General features: G+C 59.5%; 1 protein-coding gene across 2 annotated transcripts; it reads left to right on the top strand.

Annotated features, from left to right (window-relative positions):
- Positions 1-1,068: 1,068 nt before the first annotated feature.
- IKBKE (inhibitor of nuclear factor kappa B kinase subunit epsilon) lies at positions 1,069-15,704 on the top strand. 2 transcript variants are annotated; one of them, XM_083812761.1, is made up of 22 exons: positions 1,069-2,807; positions 4,043-4,131; positions 4,289-4,389; positions 5,162-5,302; positions 5,393-5,522; positions 5,917-6,098; positions 6,367-6,527; positions 7,011-7,121; positions 7,275-7,454; positions 7,636-7,838; positions 8,231-8,295; positions 8,431-8,522; positions 9,067-9,168; positions 9,875-9,950; positions 10,038-10,150; positions 10,302-10,378; positions 10,636-10,675; positions 11,297-11,398; positions 13,114-13,210; positions 13,720-13,832; positions 14,103-14,174; positions 14,908-15,704. In XM_083812761.1, exons 3-22 carry the CDS (start codon positions 4,303-4,305, stop codon positions 14,939-14,941), a joined length of 2,178 nt encoding a protein of 725 aa, XP_083668887.1. In that variant the 5' UTR covers positions 1,069-2,807; positions 4,043-4,131; positions 4,289-4,302; the 3' UTR covers positions 14,942-15,704. The 2 variants fall into 2 exon arrangements, with proteins under 2 accessions (XP_083668887.1, XP_083668888.1); XM_083812762.1 differs by lacking the exons at positions 1,069-2,807; positions 4,043-4,131; positions 4,289-4,389 and adding an exon at positions 5,021-5,043 and having other exon boundaries at positions 14,908-15,703.
- Positions 15,705-16,334: the final 630 nt, after the last annotated feature.

Genomic DNA, 16,334 nt, shown 5'->3' with positions numbered 1-16,334 from the left:
TGGCTCTGGTAAGTGAGGAAGAATCTGCAGGATCCAGCAATCCATGTCACCATTCACAGCGCCGGGGCACTTGAATAAAGTGGGCAAGGAGCGTGGTCCAGCCTTGCCTTTTCTGGACCCCAAAGCGTGCCCCAGTAATACCAGTGGCGGGGATGCTGGGTGCAGTTTTGCAGCCGAGTGGGGATCCCTTCTGCCACGAGGGATGGGTATGGGTGGTGTCTGCAGCCCCTGGCTCCCAAGGCTCCTTCCTTCCCCAGCGGTGGGCACCTCTGCTTGCCGGGGGGCAGCCGGGGAACGTTTGTGTGCTTCCAGCCCCACTCCTGCTCTGCCCCCGCGCACCTCCTAACAGGATTCGGCAGAGCATGAACTTGCCTTGCAATGACCTGATTGCAAAACGCTTAATCTTCCTCATTTTCCTGGAGAGGACGGGCCTCAAACCCTCTCTGGGAAAGAGGATTTAAGATCGAGATTAGGGATTGGGTCACCGACGTTATTACCGTTTTTTCCCCCATCTCCGCTTTTCAGTGTGCCTTTTTCGGAACGCGGCCCGGAAACTGTTGTCAGGGGCTTGTAATTTTGGATTCCCTTTGTTTAGGTTTGAGGGGATTAATTAATTACAGCCTGGCTGATGCTGAATCCAGATGTGCTGTGCTGGAGGTGGGCTGGGGCTGGCCGAGCCCCCGACTCCTGGGGGGCAGCAGCGGGGCTGGGGGCAGCCGCTCGCCCCGTGCCCCCCACCCGGGCACCTCCAGCTGCAGGCCCCCACTTTTTGGGGCTGCTCTGGGCCACCCGTGAGGCTCCGGGATCAGTCCCCTGGGTGATAACGGATCAGAAGGGGGGAGCCCCCTCCCTGAGCCCCCCCTTGATTTGCAGGGGGCAGGCTGAGGGGTGCTTTTTTTTCTTTTTTTTTTTTTTAATAACCGCGAGCTAGGAAGTGGAGGGACATAATAGGGACAAACGATTGTGGTTCTCCAGCAGCGCAGAGGAGGATGCTGTAACACCCTTGCCCCCTTCCGATCGTCTCCTTTCCCCCCACCTTCAGCGCAAAAAAGGGGGAGCGGGGTCGGGGCTGCGGCCCCGGGGAGGGCGCGGCTCCCCCCGACCCCCCCCCGCCGCGGGGCCGGATCCCTGCGGGAGCTTCGGCATCGGTGGGGCTCTGCTGCCCCCGCCTGGAGCAGGCGCTGATGGCTAAATCCTTCCTCCCGAGCTCCCTCCCTGCTAAAATCCTTCCTCCCGAGCTCCCTCCCTGCTAAAACCCTTCCTCCCGAACTCCCTTCCTGCCAAAATCCTTCCTTCCAAACTCTGTTCCTGCTAAAATCCTTCCTTCCCAATTCCCTTCCTGCTAAAATCCGGTCTCCTGAATCCCTTTCCTGCTCAAACCCTTCCTCCTGAGCTCCCTCCCTGCTAAAATTCTTCCTCCTGGACTCCCTTCCTGCTCAAATCCTTCCTTCCAAACCCTCTTCCTGCTGAAATCTTTCTTCTTGAACTCCCTCCCTGTTCAAATCCTTCCTCCTGAATCCCTTTCCTGCTCAAATCCCTTCCTCCTGAGCTCCCTTCTTGCTCAAATCCTCCCTTCCCAGCTCCCTTCCTGCTACTGCGAGGAGCCTTGCTGCACAACCGACAATAATCCTTTTGGGGCGTTATAAAGTATTTTAGTTATTTCCTGCCTGCCTTTACCCATCAGCAGCCCAGCTCGGCTCATTGTCGGTGAAAGCTGAACCCACGCGTGCGGGTCAGAAACCTGAGAAACACCTGGCAGGGGGTTATGGCCCTAAAGCCTCCCTTTCGGTTTCTTTTTGCAGCAGGGAGCCGAGTCCCGCGGGGGGCAGCAGCAGGGTGGGAGCAGGCGAGGGGCGCGGGGTGCCCGTGGGCAGCTCGGGAAGAAATTTCGGCATTTCCCTCGGCGGGTTTCACTTCGCCTCTTCCTGGCCTTAACGGCTCTCATCGGCGCGGTTTTGGTGCAGGCCTGAGACGAGAAACGAGCAGTGGTTTGTTTTTTCTGCGTGGGGAAAGGTTTCCGAAGCGTCCCCAGCCCATCTCAAACGAGGCTGGAAACGACTTTGCGAAGTCGTCCGTCCCTTTCTCTTCCCGTTAGCTGAGCTGCAGTGGGGTGACTCTGATCTCGGCGATGCGGCGCTTCGCTTCTGCGGCTGCCGTGACCGCCGCCGGGCCCTGCTGGCTCAGCACCGCGCCGCGGGCTGTGGGGCAGCCTCTCCCGTGGCTGCGAAACGAAGCTCGGCCGTAATTAGCGAGCGAGTTAGGCACAGGGTTTGTGTGCAGAGCAGTGAAGCATCGCATCCTTTCTTTGCACGCATCTCGTGCTCACAGATTCAAACACTGATGCAGGCTTCGTTCCGCCAGGAAAGCTCCTAGACGCATCCCTGTGAGCCTAAAGAAATTCCTGACAGAGGGACCCGGGCTGCTGGTGCTGAGGCTGGGCGAGGTGAGGTGTGGGCACTGGAAGCCAGAAAGCGAGCAGGGAAAGTGAGCCAGGTGTGCAGGCAGCGGCAGGGTGCCCTGAGCACCCCCCATCCCGCACCGTGCACCCCTCATCCGTCAGCTCCAGGCCTGGGCTGTGACCCCCTTGCCCTCCCCGCTGCCTTTTTCCCCAGCAGGGCCAGGATCTGAGCATCTGGGGCTAATTCTGGCCCCTCTCTGGGGACACCCCACGGAGGCACCGCTGAAGCGTTGCTGCGTGACCGAGCCCGTGTGCATGTGGGGCCGGTGACGCTGAGCCCCGCCACGGCCTCCCTTGGTTTTCCCTGCTGAGATGAGAAGTCCTCGATCTCCTTGATCGCTGAAATACGGTGAGAGCGACGCTGGAGGTGCAGCTCGGGAGCAGCCGGGGCTGGGGAATGCCCCGAAATCTCCCCTCCGCCCTTTGCTCGCTGCCGAAAGCCGCTGGCAGTGTTTGCAGGCGCTGGGGCCGGGCCGGATCTGGTGCTTCACACACATGGGGGGAGGGTTTGCGGCTGGGGAGGGAGGCAGCCTTGTTTGCTCTGTCTGCACCTGCTTCCTCTCGCCTTCTCTGCGCTTCTTTGGGGCAGCTTTACCTGGGGCAGGCTCAAAGGCTCCTGCGGGGACAGGGAGCTGCTGAGCTCTGCGGTGCTGGCACAGCCGGGAGGGAGCTGGAGCTGGGGTCTGCAGGAACACCCCCGGGGAACAGGAGAGGCTGGGGTGAATGAACGTGGTTGCATGGATAATTTTGTGGTCCCAGGGTGCGTGGGCACCGCCGGAGCCGTGCGGCAGCCGCGGCGTGGCTCGGCTGCCGGGAGCACGCTGGGCTTGCACAAGCAGAGAGGTTCTGGGGCAGGGCCGGAGGAGCTGAGCTGTCCTTGCAGCTGGGTGTGGGAAGCCTCTGGGACCTGTAACGTCTGCAAAGCAGCTCCTGGAGATGGACAGGTCGTGATAAATCCATCTCCTCACGGAGCTATGGAGAAGACTTGGAAAAAGACCAGCTACTGCAGGCTTCTGTGCTCTGGAGAAGCCCCTGGTGGGGCTTTGAGCACCCGGCCGGAGCACCCGGTGGCTCCGTAAGCAGAACAGTGCCAGCAGCCCACCCTGAGCACGTCCCCACGTGCAATACTGCAGCCCGTGCAGCTGGGGCCAGCACTGACCCCTCAGCACCAAACAGGCACGGCAGGACCGTGCCTGGGAGCCTGGCACCGCTGACGGAGGCTGAGCACAGCCCCTGGGCACGCATCCTGCTCTGCCTTTGCCTCCCGTCTGCCCGCCCCAGGCAGGGCTGGGTGCTGGCCGGTGCCCAGCGCTGTTTGCCTTCAGCAGAGGCTGTCCCAGCCCCGGCCTGGGGATGGCTGCAACTCTGGGAATTTTTTTTTCTCGAGCAGGAAGCTGAAGCATTTCCTCCTCCAGCCGCAGCTGATTCTCGCAGAGCGAGTTTTGCAATCCCATAGGTTTCTATTCTCGCAGCGGGGAGGTGCCTCCCTCCACCTTACAGCTCTGTGTGCTTGTGTTGTGTTTTGTGTGTGTGTGGTTTTTTTTTTTTTTGCATCTGTCAGTGTTTTGCTGCCGGCCCCGACAGGTCCCAGCGGCCGGGTGGTTTTGGGCAGAACCAACGGCGTCGTCCCTGCCTCTCATGCGCAGCCCTTCGCGCAGAGCGGCGCCGGCGAGGTAGGAGGCTGGGAGCTGCCTGCCAGGGCCATGCTGGGCCGTCGGCGTCCCCGTGCACTGCCAGGAGCGGATGGACGGACGGACGGACGGGCATGGTGGTGGGGCCGGGCAGGGGGATGCGAGCAGCCGCCGGGGTGACCTCTGTGCTTCCCCGCAGCGGCGGTGCAGGCGATGCAGAGCACCCCCAACTACCTCTGGAGCACGGACGACCTGCTGGGCCAGGGTGCCACGGCCTCCGTCTACAAAGCTCGCAACAAGGTGAGGGGGTGCCAGGGGGGGTTATAGGGGGTGGCGGCCACCCCAGGACCACGGCGCCCCCATGCCCCAGCCCTCCTGCCCCGCAGTATGGGGATGCTCCGCTCGCCCTCGCCATCCCATGAGCCGCAGCTGCCGGCAGTGCTGGGGCTGTTTGGGTTTTATTTTCATTTTTTTCCCCTGGCTGCTTCCCCCAGCAGAGCGCTGTGGGGTGAGGGCCGCTTTTAGGGCTCGCTGGGGCTCACAGTGCGGGTGCTGCCGGCCCGGCGCTCCCCTGCATCGCGGCGGGAGCTGCTCTGGGGAATGCCCAGAGGTTTTGAAAACCCCATCCATGGCGATTTGCATACATCGTGCAAACACTTGCCAGGGCTGGAACAGAGACTTTCAGCCCCACTGGCCTTTGAAGTTTATTAAGCAAGCTGCCTCTGCAGGGCTCGGGGCTGCGAGGATGCTTTGAAAGCAGCCCTGTCCTGCAGAGAGCAGGCGGGGGCTGGCTGCCTCCAGCCCCGCCGTAAACCTGTGACAACAGCATAAACACGCTCCCACCGAGCACATGGGCTTCAGAGGCAGGAAGCAAACGGAGCCGAGCAGCATCTCTGGCTTTTGCAACGTAGACAGCAAAGGCTGAGGAAACCTGTTAAGAAAGCGAGCTCTGTTGTGAGCACAGTTTGCATCCAGAGCGGGCTGTGAGAGCAGTGCTGGAGCTAACGCAGTTGGTCGGGGCACAGGCAGGGTGACGCTCCATTTCCTTTTTCTCCTTTTCCTCTTTTCCCAGAAATCAGGGGAGCTGGTTGCTGTGAAGGTCTTCAACAATGCCAGTTACCTCCGCCCGCAGGAGGTGCAGATGAGGGAGTTCGAGATGCTGAGGAAGCTGAACCATAAAAACATTGTCAAGTTATTTGCCGTGGAGGAGACGGTAAGCGGGGCCGCGGCTCGGAAACCACGGGGCCAGCAGTGCCGGGACAGGGACAGCCGCCCGCGCCCTCACCGCCGCTCCCCGCTGCAGGGCAGCAGCAAGCAGAAGGTGCTGGTGATGGAGTACTGCTCGAGCGGCAGCTTGCTCAACGTCCTCGAGGACCCAGCGAACGCCTTCGGCTTGGCCGAGCCTGAGTTCCTCGTCGTGCTGCAGTGCGTGGGTGAGCAGGGGCCATGCGCGTCCACGTCCCCATCCCCGTCCCCATCCCTGTCCCCATTTCTGGGGCTCTGGGATGGGCTGGAACCACACGGTGCTGGGGTTGTGGGCATTTAGGGCAGCCTGTATGGTCAGAGATAACACCTGGGACAGGTTGGGTCGGCGAGCACTGCTCTGGGGAAACCTGAGGATCTCCGTACCCAACAGCAAGGGGACTGGGCTGTGCTTCCCCACCTGCTCGCTCCTCGTCTCCGTTTCCCCAAAGTCACGCTGGTTCCCATTAATGCAGAGCCAGCCCTGGGGCCTGTCCCTGCTCTGGTCCTTCTTTTACCCCTACATTCACCCAAAGCCCGCTTGAGCAAAGAGCTCCGAGCCCACGCTTCCCTCCTCGCTCCCAGTGGCAGGGATGAACCACCTGCGCGAGAACGGCGTGGTGCACAGGGACATCAAACCCGGCAACATCATGCGGCTGGTGGGGGAAGACGGGCAGAGCATCTACAAGCTGACGGATTTTGGGGCCGCCCGAGAGCTGGAAGACGACGAAAAGTTTGTGTCCGTCTATGGGACAGAGGAGTATCTCGTGAGTACAGCACGGGGCCCGTCTGGTGGCTGTGGGGTGTCCTGGGGGGACCCAGTCCCCATCCCTCCAACAGCCGGGCGACTCACGGGGAGAAGCGGTGACCTGCAGAGCCCCAAGTCAAAGGGGCCATGAGTTTCGAAGAGAGGTGGTCAGCATTTTGCTTGCAGCACCCCGGGCCGCGTTTTCTTTTGGGGTCGCAGCAGAAGAGGCCCAAAGGAGCAGTTTTAAATGCCCCAGGGCAGCGCCGCTCTCTGCTTCGCCCCTCCAGCACCCGGACATGTACGAGCGAGCCGTCCTGCGCAAGCCGCAGCAGAAGGCCTACGGCGTCACCGTCGACCTGTGGAGCATCGGCGTCACCTTCTACCACGCTGCCACCGGCAGCCTGCCCTTCGTCCCCTTCAGGGGACCCCGCAGGAACAAGGAGACCATGTGGGTACCGGGGGGCTCGGCGCTGTGCCCTGGGGAGGGGGCGCCGCGGCTGGGGGCTGCAGGACGAGCTGGTGGCGGCTCAGTGCCTGCCTGCAGCACCCTCTGACTGCAGGGTAGCTCGATCCTGTAAAACCCAGAGAGCCTGGAAATGTAGCTCGTGGCTGGCCGCACGCTCTCGGCGGTGTGGGGAGCATACACAGCATGGTGGGGGTCTGTGTGCATTTGTCCTGCTGACCCCACAAATGCTTCCTCGGGGGCTAAACAGTTGAACGAGAAGTTAGGGTTAATGTTCCTGTGAAACTTTTTGACTATTTCTTGAGCTATTTTCTACCTCTGATTTATTTTTGTTAAATTGTGCCCTCCCCAGCCCACTCATGCACTCTCCTTTCCCTCTTTGCTGCACCCGGGGGCCGTGGTGCCCAGACGGACGTCTCCCGGCTCCTTTCTCCCGCGAGGACAAACCGAGCCGTTTCCTCCCCCCAGGTACAAAATCACCACTGAGAAGCCCCCCGGGGCCATCGCGGGCGTGCAGAGGCAGGAGAACGGGAGCATCGAGTGGAGCTACGAGCTGCCCGTCACCTGCCAGCTCTCGGCGTGAGTGTCCCCGATGGTGCTGTGGGTCCTGCATCCTGGCCCTGCTCCCCGTGGGGCTGCAGCTGCACCCTGCCCCTGCCGAGCCCCCTACCGTGGCTCATGGTTACACCGATAGGCACAAAACCTCTCCTCGTTCTCCTCTTGCTGCCGCAGGGGGCTGAAGGACCAGCTCATACCCATCCTGGCCAATATCCTGGAGGCGGATCAGGAGAAATGCTGGGGGTTCGATCAGTTTTTTGCAGAAACCAATGACATTCTGCACAGGATCGTGGTCGACGTCTTCTCCCTGCAGCAGGCTTCCTCGCATCGCATCTACATCCACTCCTACAACACGTAAGGACCCCCCAGGAGAGGCTGGGTGAATTTGGGAATTGAGCTCTGGAGAGGCCCCGCTGGCCTCTGCGCTGTTTTGCCACGAGAAGATGCTTGCAGCCTGCTAAAGCGAGGGAAATCTGAACACAAACCTTGCAGCTCATTCCCCATCCTTTCATTTTTATTTTTTTTTCATTTTCAGTACCAGCAAGTTTTTAGACGCTGTCTTCAAACAAACGAGCATAGCTCCCCACCATCAAGAATATTTTTATGAAGGTCACCCGTACGAGCTGGATCCTAACCTGCAGGCCCACAGCTTCTGCAGAACCACGCAGCACAACCCCCTGACCCTGCTGAGCTCCGCCGAGCAGCCAGAAGAGGTGGTGGGAGTGAGATACAGAGACCGTGAGTACCCTCGGCGGGGACGCACCGCAGCGTTCCCCGTCCAGGGGATGGGGTGGGCGCTGTCAGAGGGGTTTGCTTAAAGGATCGTCCTGATGGAGTCCAAGGCAGAGCAGGAGGTGGCAGGGCGATGGTGCTGGGGCAGGATTAGAAGGTTTCAGGGTCAGTTCCCCCCTAGATGTTACCGTGTGTGCTCTGTGGCTGCCCGCTTTGCAGGCGGCTCGTGCCTTCACCCACGTTTCCAAAATATCTCGGAGAGCTGCTCTAAGCCTCGAGTGTCGCAGCTGCTCCTGTTCCTGACATCCTGAGCAGCTCGGGGGTTTGTAGGGCTGGCAGGAGCCGTCCCTGCCGGTCTTCCCTGAAGCCCCCTGGCTGACTGCTCTCCGTCCCTCCAGCGGCGCTCGACTTTCCGAAGTTTGTCCCCAAGGTGGACGTCGTGGCCGACTGCAGCACCGCCAAGGTAGGTGGGGATGGCCACAGGGAGCCTGGCAGCGGGGACCCAGCCACTGGTACCGTCCCTTTCACAGAATCACAGAATTGTAGGGGTTGGAAGGGACCCTGAGAGATCATCGGGTCCAACCCCTTTGCCTTGCAGAGCGCGGTGGGCACTGTGCACCAGACGCTGCGGATCGCCCAGGCGCTGCGGCGCTGCCAGGAGCTGGTGGCCAGGGGCCTGCACTGGGTGATGTGAGTGCCGGGGCCGCCCGTCCCTCCCTGTTCCACCAGGAAATTTGTGTTAAGGGTTGAAATGCTCGGGGGTTTCTAGCCTCTGGCGGGCAGCGGGGGCACTGGGAGGGAGCACAGCGTCCCCAGGCTAGGGACGCAGGTGCCAGGCTGGAAGGGGACTGCACCCGGGTGGGGGCTCAGTGTTTGAGGATGTTCCTGCCCCCCCTTCGCTACCTTTGGGCCACTTTTTTCAGTCTGGGAGATGCTGAGGAAAACATCATCATCATCATCCTCGTTATTAAAATCTTCATTGTGCATTTTCAACATCTTATGCATTCCCCTGGGGCAGGAGCTCCTTGCGCCGTGCCTGCGCGGTGCCCACCGACCAGCACCCTCCCAGCACCCTCCCAGCACCCTCCCAGCACCCTCCCACCCAGCCCTGCGCCCCTTTCAGTGCCCCCAGCCCCTCATTTTCCAGCAAGCAGCCAGGGGGGGAGCCACAAACTGAGCCCTGGCACTGCCGGGGCAGGCAGAAAACAGGACGGGCTGTTTTCTCTCGTGGCAGCGGGAACCTGAAATCAGAGTGCTCGAGGGTTTTGGAGCAGAGGAGAGGGGTGAACACGGTGCTCACCAGCCTGCAGCTGATGGAGGTGAAGACCCGCGGGCTGTAAGTGCAGGGATGGCTCTGCCGGCCTGGGTGCTGGGTGCCGGGTGCTGGGTGCTGGGTGCCGGGTGCTGGGACCAGGGGCAGGCAGGACCCACAAAGGCACCGGTGCAGCAGCCTGGGGAGGCACCGATGCTGCTGCCGTCATCCCCACATCGCAGCTCAGATATGGGGCTCTCGAAGGTGCCTGGATAATCAGAAATAAATTCCAGGAGTGAGCTGGCAGCTGGAGCACAAGAGGGTTTTTTTTTGCTCCTTGTGCAGACTGGGTGGGAAGTGAGCCGCCCTGGCTGCTTCTCCCTCTTTGCTTCAGCTTTTAATTTCCAGGCTCTGGTTTTGTGTGAGCCCAGAAGGAGTCCTTGGGCTCTGGCTCCTGCTCGGGGTTTTTGGGCTGTTGCAGCCCATGACAACGCAGAATAAGTGCAAGGAGGAGGCAGGTTGGGGGGAGCTGTGCCCGGGTGCTGTGCTCCCCCTCCAACCAGCATGAGCCAGCTCACACAAAATTAGCAATTTTGGAACAAATGGGACACCACAGGGTGAGTTTTTACCGATCAGCTCTTTGCATCTCGTGGCTCTGGTTGGGTACCTGAACTGGGACTTATTGCCTGAGCCCACCACCGCCCAGCTCCCCCAGGGACGTGTTTCTGTGCCCAGGTGATGGTTTATTCGTTTTCATCCCTGAATATTCAGGAATATTCCTTTTCCTCAGGTACGAGGCTCTTCCCGGAGGCAGCGGGCTGCCGGCTCTGAAGGACTTGGCCGTGGTGAAGACCCGGCTGCAGAGGGTGAGCACCAAGGCAGGGGCTGGGAGCACCCATGGGTGCAGGCGGCGCCGGCAGCAGCCAGCCCCCACCTCCCTTCCCCACCTGCAGGTCGTGGAGGAGCTTTCCCAGTGCTCCCACAGCATCTACGACTTCCAGGCGGCACTGGATGGCATTTTGTCCGAGCTGGTGCAGCACGGGCAACAAGCGCATGAAGACAAAAGGTTTGTAGAGCGGCTTTATCAAAATACCCGTGAAGGTTTTGCTGTTTTCGGTGTGATTTCAGGGCCGAGCTGGGTAGCCAGGGGAGGGTACCCCAACCTCCTAGCTTTCCTCCTGTGGCCTCACGCCTCCTTCCCTGTCCCCGTTCCGCAGCATCCAGCAGATCGAGTGCTGCCTGGAGAAGATGCAGCTCATACACAAGCAGTTCAGGAAGGCCAGGAACTGCCCGCGTGAGTCCCGGGGTGCACCTGGGGGGCTGCCCAGCCAAGCTGCCTGCAGCAGCAGCGTCCCTGCACCGACCTGGGGGCAAAACAAATTATTTCCCTGCTGGTTTCTGTACCATGACAGTAATCCCAGGGAATGAAGCCCTGAACCCCCCCCTCCCCCCCATGATCTGGGCACTGTGAAGTTGCCCATTTATTGGGTTATGAACACAAAAACGCGTGGAGCTTTCTCCAGCAGGTGACCCGTGTCTTTCCTCCCCCAGGGCTGGGCTACAACGAGGAGCAAATACACAAGCTGGACAAGTAAGCAGCACCCCCTCCCCTTCTGGCCCCAAACTGTTGCCAGGCGGACATTTGGCATTTCTGAGTGCATCTCAAGGGGGTGCAAAATGTTCCTGGGTCATTCGTCTCGAGAAAGACCTAAGCACCTGTGGCAGGTGGTTTCTGTGCTGGTTCCTCCGTGCCGGACCTTCCTGCACCGTGCAAAAACCTCTGCGGAGCTGGGGCCGGGGAGCTGCCAGGGGGCAAAGAGCCCTGTGGGGGACAGGAACATTTCAGGCCAGCTGCTCCCACTGTGCTCGCTCAGTCTGGGGCTCGTTTATTCACTGAAATGCTCATTTAGGATGTGTCAGTTTCTGGGAAAGCGCTTTCGTACCTGCCTGACTTTCCCTGGCGGCACAGTGCCCGTGGGGCTTTTCTATCTTCAAAAATTCTCCTTTCATTTTCCGTTGAAAGAGGGGAATTGAAATCTGTTCTTTGTCATGTTTTGGTTTCATTTTCTTGGCACCACCGCTTGCCCAGTCCCTCTTCCCCCGTTCGGGAGCCAGCTTCAGTTCTACTGATATTTAACCTGGGGTTTTCATTTTCGTGCCTTTCAAGAAATAACGTCTGCTCCCTTCCCCGCCTTGTCTCTCCTGGTTTCAGGGTGAATTTGGGGCATTTGGCCAGGAAGGTTCTGCTGATTTTCCAGGACGAGTGTGTGCGGCAGTACCAGGACGTCCTGGCCCTGCACGGCAGCAGGATGAGGTACCAACACACGGGGTTTGGGGCTCCCGGCCCCCCGCAGTCCCGTGGGACACCGGGCGGGCGAGGGGAGCTTCCCGTAACCCTCCAGCAGCAGCGAGGGCTTCAGGCCTCGGAGAAGCTCTGTGTGCCCGTTAGCAAACCTTCTGTGTATCCACTTTTTATCCTATACCAGGCTCTTTTAAGGCTGAAACCAGCCCTGTCCAACACGAACTTGCAGCTCCCCTTGATGCAGCTGGATTCCCTCCTCGGTGGTTATTTTATCAGGACAAAATTCCTGCTGAGACAAAGGGATCTGCCCGTTAGGAGAGATTTTATGTTAAGTGGTGTTCGGGGAATAATGTAAAGAGCAAATTAACCTGCAGTGATTGAGCACAGTCCACTGCCTATTACAGCAAGAAAGGAGCGGGGTGAGGGGGAGGCGTTTACAAGAGGAGGATGTTGCAGAAATTGCATTTTTATTGCAAGGTTGCTTGTAGAGCGGATCGTCCATTCCCATGGGTGTGGGTGGAAGGAGAATGATTTTTCTACAGTGCCTTAGGATCAAACCCGGCTTCTGACCTGGTCCCAATTTCTGGCATGGAGCATCTGCATTAGATTTACTTCTGGGGGGCTTTTTAGGCCGGGGATTTGTCTGAGATGCCCAGAACGTGCCCAGGGGCAGCGGGCAGTGTCGGCGCTGCCGTTCCCCTGTGCCCTCCCCTCTCCAGCCGCAGTGGGCGAAGCTGGGGGATTCCCTCTGCAAACCCTCACCACGGTGAGGTTTTGGTTTTGGGACAGAAATTATTACCCACAGTGGGGGCTCACCCCCTGCCACATCCCTTCACGCTGCTCTTAAATCTCCCCTTGACTCCGGGGGGAGCTTTGTCCCAGGATGAAATCCGTCCCCGCAGCACGAGCCCCGTCTGTGCCCAAGCAGGGCTTCTGCTTTTACTCAGGGGAAGGAGAAAAGCTGCTGCTTGTTTTCCTGGAGTATTTTTGCATCTGTTTTTCTGTCCTTAGGCAGGACGCATTGTGAGTCACAACTGGATATTTAAAAATTGTTTTTGCTTCAGTTGTAATTGCCTTGTTTTGAGTTTCTTCCTGCTGGCAGCGAGGGTTTGCGGTGAGGTGGCTGTTTTCTGGGGACCAGAGGTGGACCATTCACCTTAAATATTCTTCCCTTTTTTTTAAAGGCCAAACCAAACCTTTTTTTATACTACAGCTGTGTCACTCCTGGGGCACCTGCTGGCTCTGTGGCCCCGTTGCCCCAGAGCTGGCAGGATCAGGGGATCAGCCCCAAAACCTGAAGGGGTTCCCATGGGCTGGAGCCTGGGCAGGGTGGGCTGAGGGGGGAATTTTCTGGCCTTCACGGGCTTCAGGTGTGAAAGGAGAGCCCAGCGGTGGGGTGCAAAGCCCAGTGCCCACCTTCAATAGGAGCTTAGTCCTCTGCGGGGGACAGAGGAGCTGCACCTCAGGCAGAAGCGATGCTCTGGAGCTAGCCCCGTGTAAGCCACGGTTCCCCTAGTTAGTTTGCTGTCGGTGCTGTTCGGACGGCCTCACCTGTGGCGGCTGCAGCTACCGCACCGTGGTGACTCCTTTGCTTTCCCTCGGGATTTTAACTCCGATCCAGCATGGTTTGCAGAAAGTGATGCAAATTAAAACAAAAAAAATATATCTGATAAGCCCCATCGCTGACAAACGCTGACCGGAATTTTTGCCGCTGTTTTCCTTTCTAGGAAGGTGTGCGAGACAAAAAAGCATCTGAAGAGGCTCAGCAACCGCATCAGCACCTGCGGCGTGGAGGCGATGGAGTGCCAGGAGTGCCTGCAGCACGTAGGTCCCCGCGCTGCCGCCCTGCTCGGGAGGGAAGCACCGGGCACATTTCAACAACTTGCTGCAGATTTTTGGAGTTATGCTTGGAGTTTTGGGAGTTTGCTTTGCTCCACTGAGCAGAACAAGGGTTGGGTAAACCTTTGGCTGTGGCACTCTCAGTCCAAAACTGACTGCGTGGTGCTGGGCAGTTAGTTTGTACTCAGCAGGCAGGAAATTGCAGCGGTAGAAGAGAAGATGCGTCACCTCCAGTTGTCGTGATGGATTATCTGACACCTTGGAGCACAGCCACCGGTCGATGCCCTTTGGTTAGGTCATTCTGCTTCTCCTGAAGAGGTGGTGTGCTGGGTGTGACCATACACGTGTCATTTCCCCAAGCGTTTGGTCACCCTCTGCTCCCTCGGCTAAGCAGGGTGCTCACGGAGAGGCTGCGCACACGCAGCACCCGTGGATGAGACAAGAGCGAGCAGCTCGCTGGGTGCTGGAGCTGCCAAGTGTCTCCATCTCTGCAGGCGTTGGACACGTTTCCCCAGGTGGCCGTGACGGAGAAACGGAGCCTGGCCCTGGTCCCCCCGGTGCCTTCACCCGTCCCCCTGAGCCAGGCCCGCCGGGAGATGGCTTTCCAGTGAGTGTTGGAAGAGGGCTTGCGGACATCCTGATGCTGTGGGGACAACGCCACTGCCTGCTGCTCATCCTCAGCGTGAGCTGTGGGGCGGCGCTGGGGCGAGGGCTCCGGTTCTGTAGGGCTGGTCTAGGGCCGGGGCTGCCCGGTGTCATCCCAGCTCAGTGACCATGGTTTGGGGCATCCCTGCTGGTCACCCATTGCTTCTGCTTCTCCAGCGGGCGGGGGTCGCTGGGCAGCCCCCGTGTAAGTCCCTCGCTGTGTGTCCGGCAGGATGCAGGAGCTCCTGGAGCAGATGAAGTCAGTGACGTGCGACCTCCGGTTCAACAACAGCATCATCGAGCGGTGAGTGGGGTGGATCCTGCCCAGAGGGTGAGGACAGGCGGCGATGCCCCGCAGGGTGCTGCGGGTGCTGCCTGGGGGCTGGGGGACGAGCGCCCCGGTGCCGTGTTGGGGACAGCTGAGCCCGGCGCCGAGCACGACCACAGCCACTGGCACGGCTCTTCCAGCAGCACCACGTTTGCATCATCATCTGGCAGCAGGAGAGGGTTTATCTTTCTTGGAAATTGAAGCATGATCTACTGCAAATGCTATGCAATGCCTACCGCCCTCCTTCCAGCCCTTCTCCCTGCTGCTCAGTGCTGTCAGCTGCTGGCTGCCGTGCAGAAGCCGATGCTTTCTGCTTCTGGACGAAACCCCCTGCAAAATCCCACTGCTGGCAGCCCCCCCCTTGGGTTTCTTCCTCTTTAACCTTCTCTTGAGGGTCTCAGTGCAAACCAACACTATGGATATCCATATCAAAACCTCAAAGAACTTCAGATTGTATTTTGGAAGAAAAAAGGAAACCAGTGTTTCACTTCAGCTTGGCTTCTATAGGACCAAGCGTGCTGTTGCGGCACATCCACCGTGAATAAAAGCAGGCACAAGGGGAGGTCTGGTCTGCTTACGGCACGAAGAACTCGCAGCAGCAGACACAGGAATGAGCCCAGCCACTGGTGCCCAGCCCACGCCGCGGTTTGGGACTGCACGAGCCCAGCCCAGCCCTCCCCAGCCAAATCCTTTGATTTTGTTCCCGCAGGCTGAGCAGGGCTGCCCCCACTCCCGGCCTCTGAGGACGCGGCGGATTTGCAGGTGCTGAAGCAAAGCGCTGCTGGCAGCAGGGAGCACCCACAGCACCTCGGGTCCAGAGCTGTGCACGAGTTGGGCGCTCGTGTCTGAGGAGCTCCCCCCCAATCCTACCTCTCCGCTCCGTCACTTTGCACAGTTCTCCGGTGAAAACTTGATGAGAAAGTTGGCACAGCACGAGGGTTTTTCCCTTTGAAAAGTGCTTGAAGGACTTCATGGTTTTCTAGCTTCTCTGTAGCACGATGTCGGATGATAGAGAGGCTAGAAATTATCTCTTGCCCGTTTCGGGATTGATGCCCCCCGTTAACATTCCCGTGCTCACCGATGCCTCGCGGGCTGGGGCAGAGCCCAGGGCAGGGGGATGCTGCACCCGATGGAGGAGAGGCCGGATCCGGCCCAGGACGGCTCCAGCGCTGCCCGCGGGGGGCTCGGGGTGCAGCCGCCGTCCCTGCCTGCCCTCCTCCTGCCTCCCGGCCTTGTCCCCAGCTCAGCCCCGTCCCGGGCTGCTGATGGCAGCAGGCGCAGGAAGCTGGGGGAGGTTTCTCTGTTTTGGTGCCTTTCTATAAATGTAACTGAGATCGGTGTTTATGGACGCGTCTGTGCGTGTGTGTGCGCCTTCTCCAAACAGCCCTCACTGAAACGTCTCCATCCTCACCTGGGGTGTTAGTAAACGCTGAGGCAAGATGGCTCCCCTGAGAGAAAGCAGGCATACTTCTTTTGGGTGAAAGACAAAAAGAAATCCTAAACATCCACCTCATTAATAAATACAGGGGAAAATGTTCATCTGAGGAGGTGACGACAGCCTGGGTGGCAGGGTGCAGCAGGGATGGGGACGGGGTGGAGATGGGGACCAGGGGACCAAAGCAGGCAACCTCTGGGCTTGATGGGGTTGTCTGAAGCTGCCCTGGGAAGGATGCAAGCAGAAAGCTCTCCTCTTACGCCCCAGAGGAATAGCACGGATGGGGATCGCGTTATTCCCACCTCACTGACAGCCAGGAAGCGCCCAGAATGGTGAGGACGGGCCCTGCTGCTCTGCATCAGGGCTGCACCCAGTCCTTTGTTGGGGAATGCATTATGCTCCGAATTTCCTACTGTTTTCTGACCTTGGGTGTTACGAGAAGCCGTAATCCTCTGGTTATCGGCTGAGTCAGCTGCTCGCCTGCAGCTCAGTGATACGGGAAGCCCGGGTTGTCAGACTGCGAGCCTGCGATGGTATCAAGGAGCTCTTTGTGGGAAGCATCGGGTGTGCCACCCCCTTTGTCCACCTCTTCCTGCCCATCCCTGGGGTGATTTATGGCTTGTGACAGATCCCACAGCCCGTGGTGCTGCAGAGAGCCCGGGCTGGGTGACAGCAAAGCGCCTGGGCTGCCGGGAAGCCAG

Source organism: Anser anser (assembly GCF_964211835.1).
Source record: "Anser anser genome assembly, chromosome: 27".
NCBI classification, from domain to species: Eukaryota; Metazoa; Chordata; class Aves; order Anseriformes; family Anatidae; genus Anser; species Anser anser.
Note: the sequence above shows the minus strand (reverse complement) of the source record. Positions and strands in the feature narration are given on the sequence as shown.

Bases quoted from the DNA above. Each gene is read 5' to 3' on its own strand.
- IKBKE (XM_083812761.1), top strand. From the start codon at position 4,303: ATGCAGAGCACCCCCAACTACCTCTGGAGCACGGACGACCTGCTGGGC. The intron at 6,099-6,366 runs GTGAGTACAGCA...TCGCCCCTCCAG, and splicing joins ATGGGACAGAGGAGTATCTC to CACCCGGACATGTACGAGCG. The intron at 8,296-8,430 runs GTAGGTGGGGAT...TTTGCCTTGCAG, and splicing joins CCGACTGCAGCACCGCCAAG to AGCGCGGTGGGCACTGTGCA.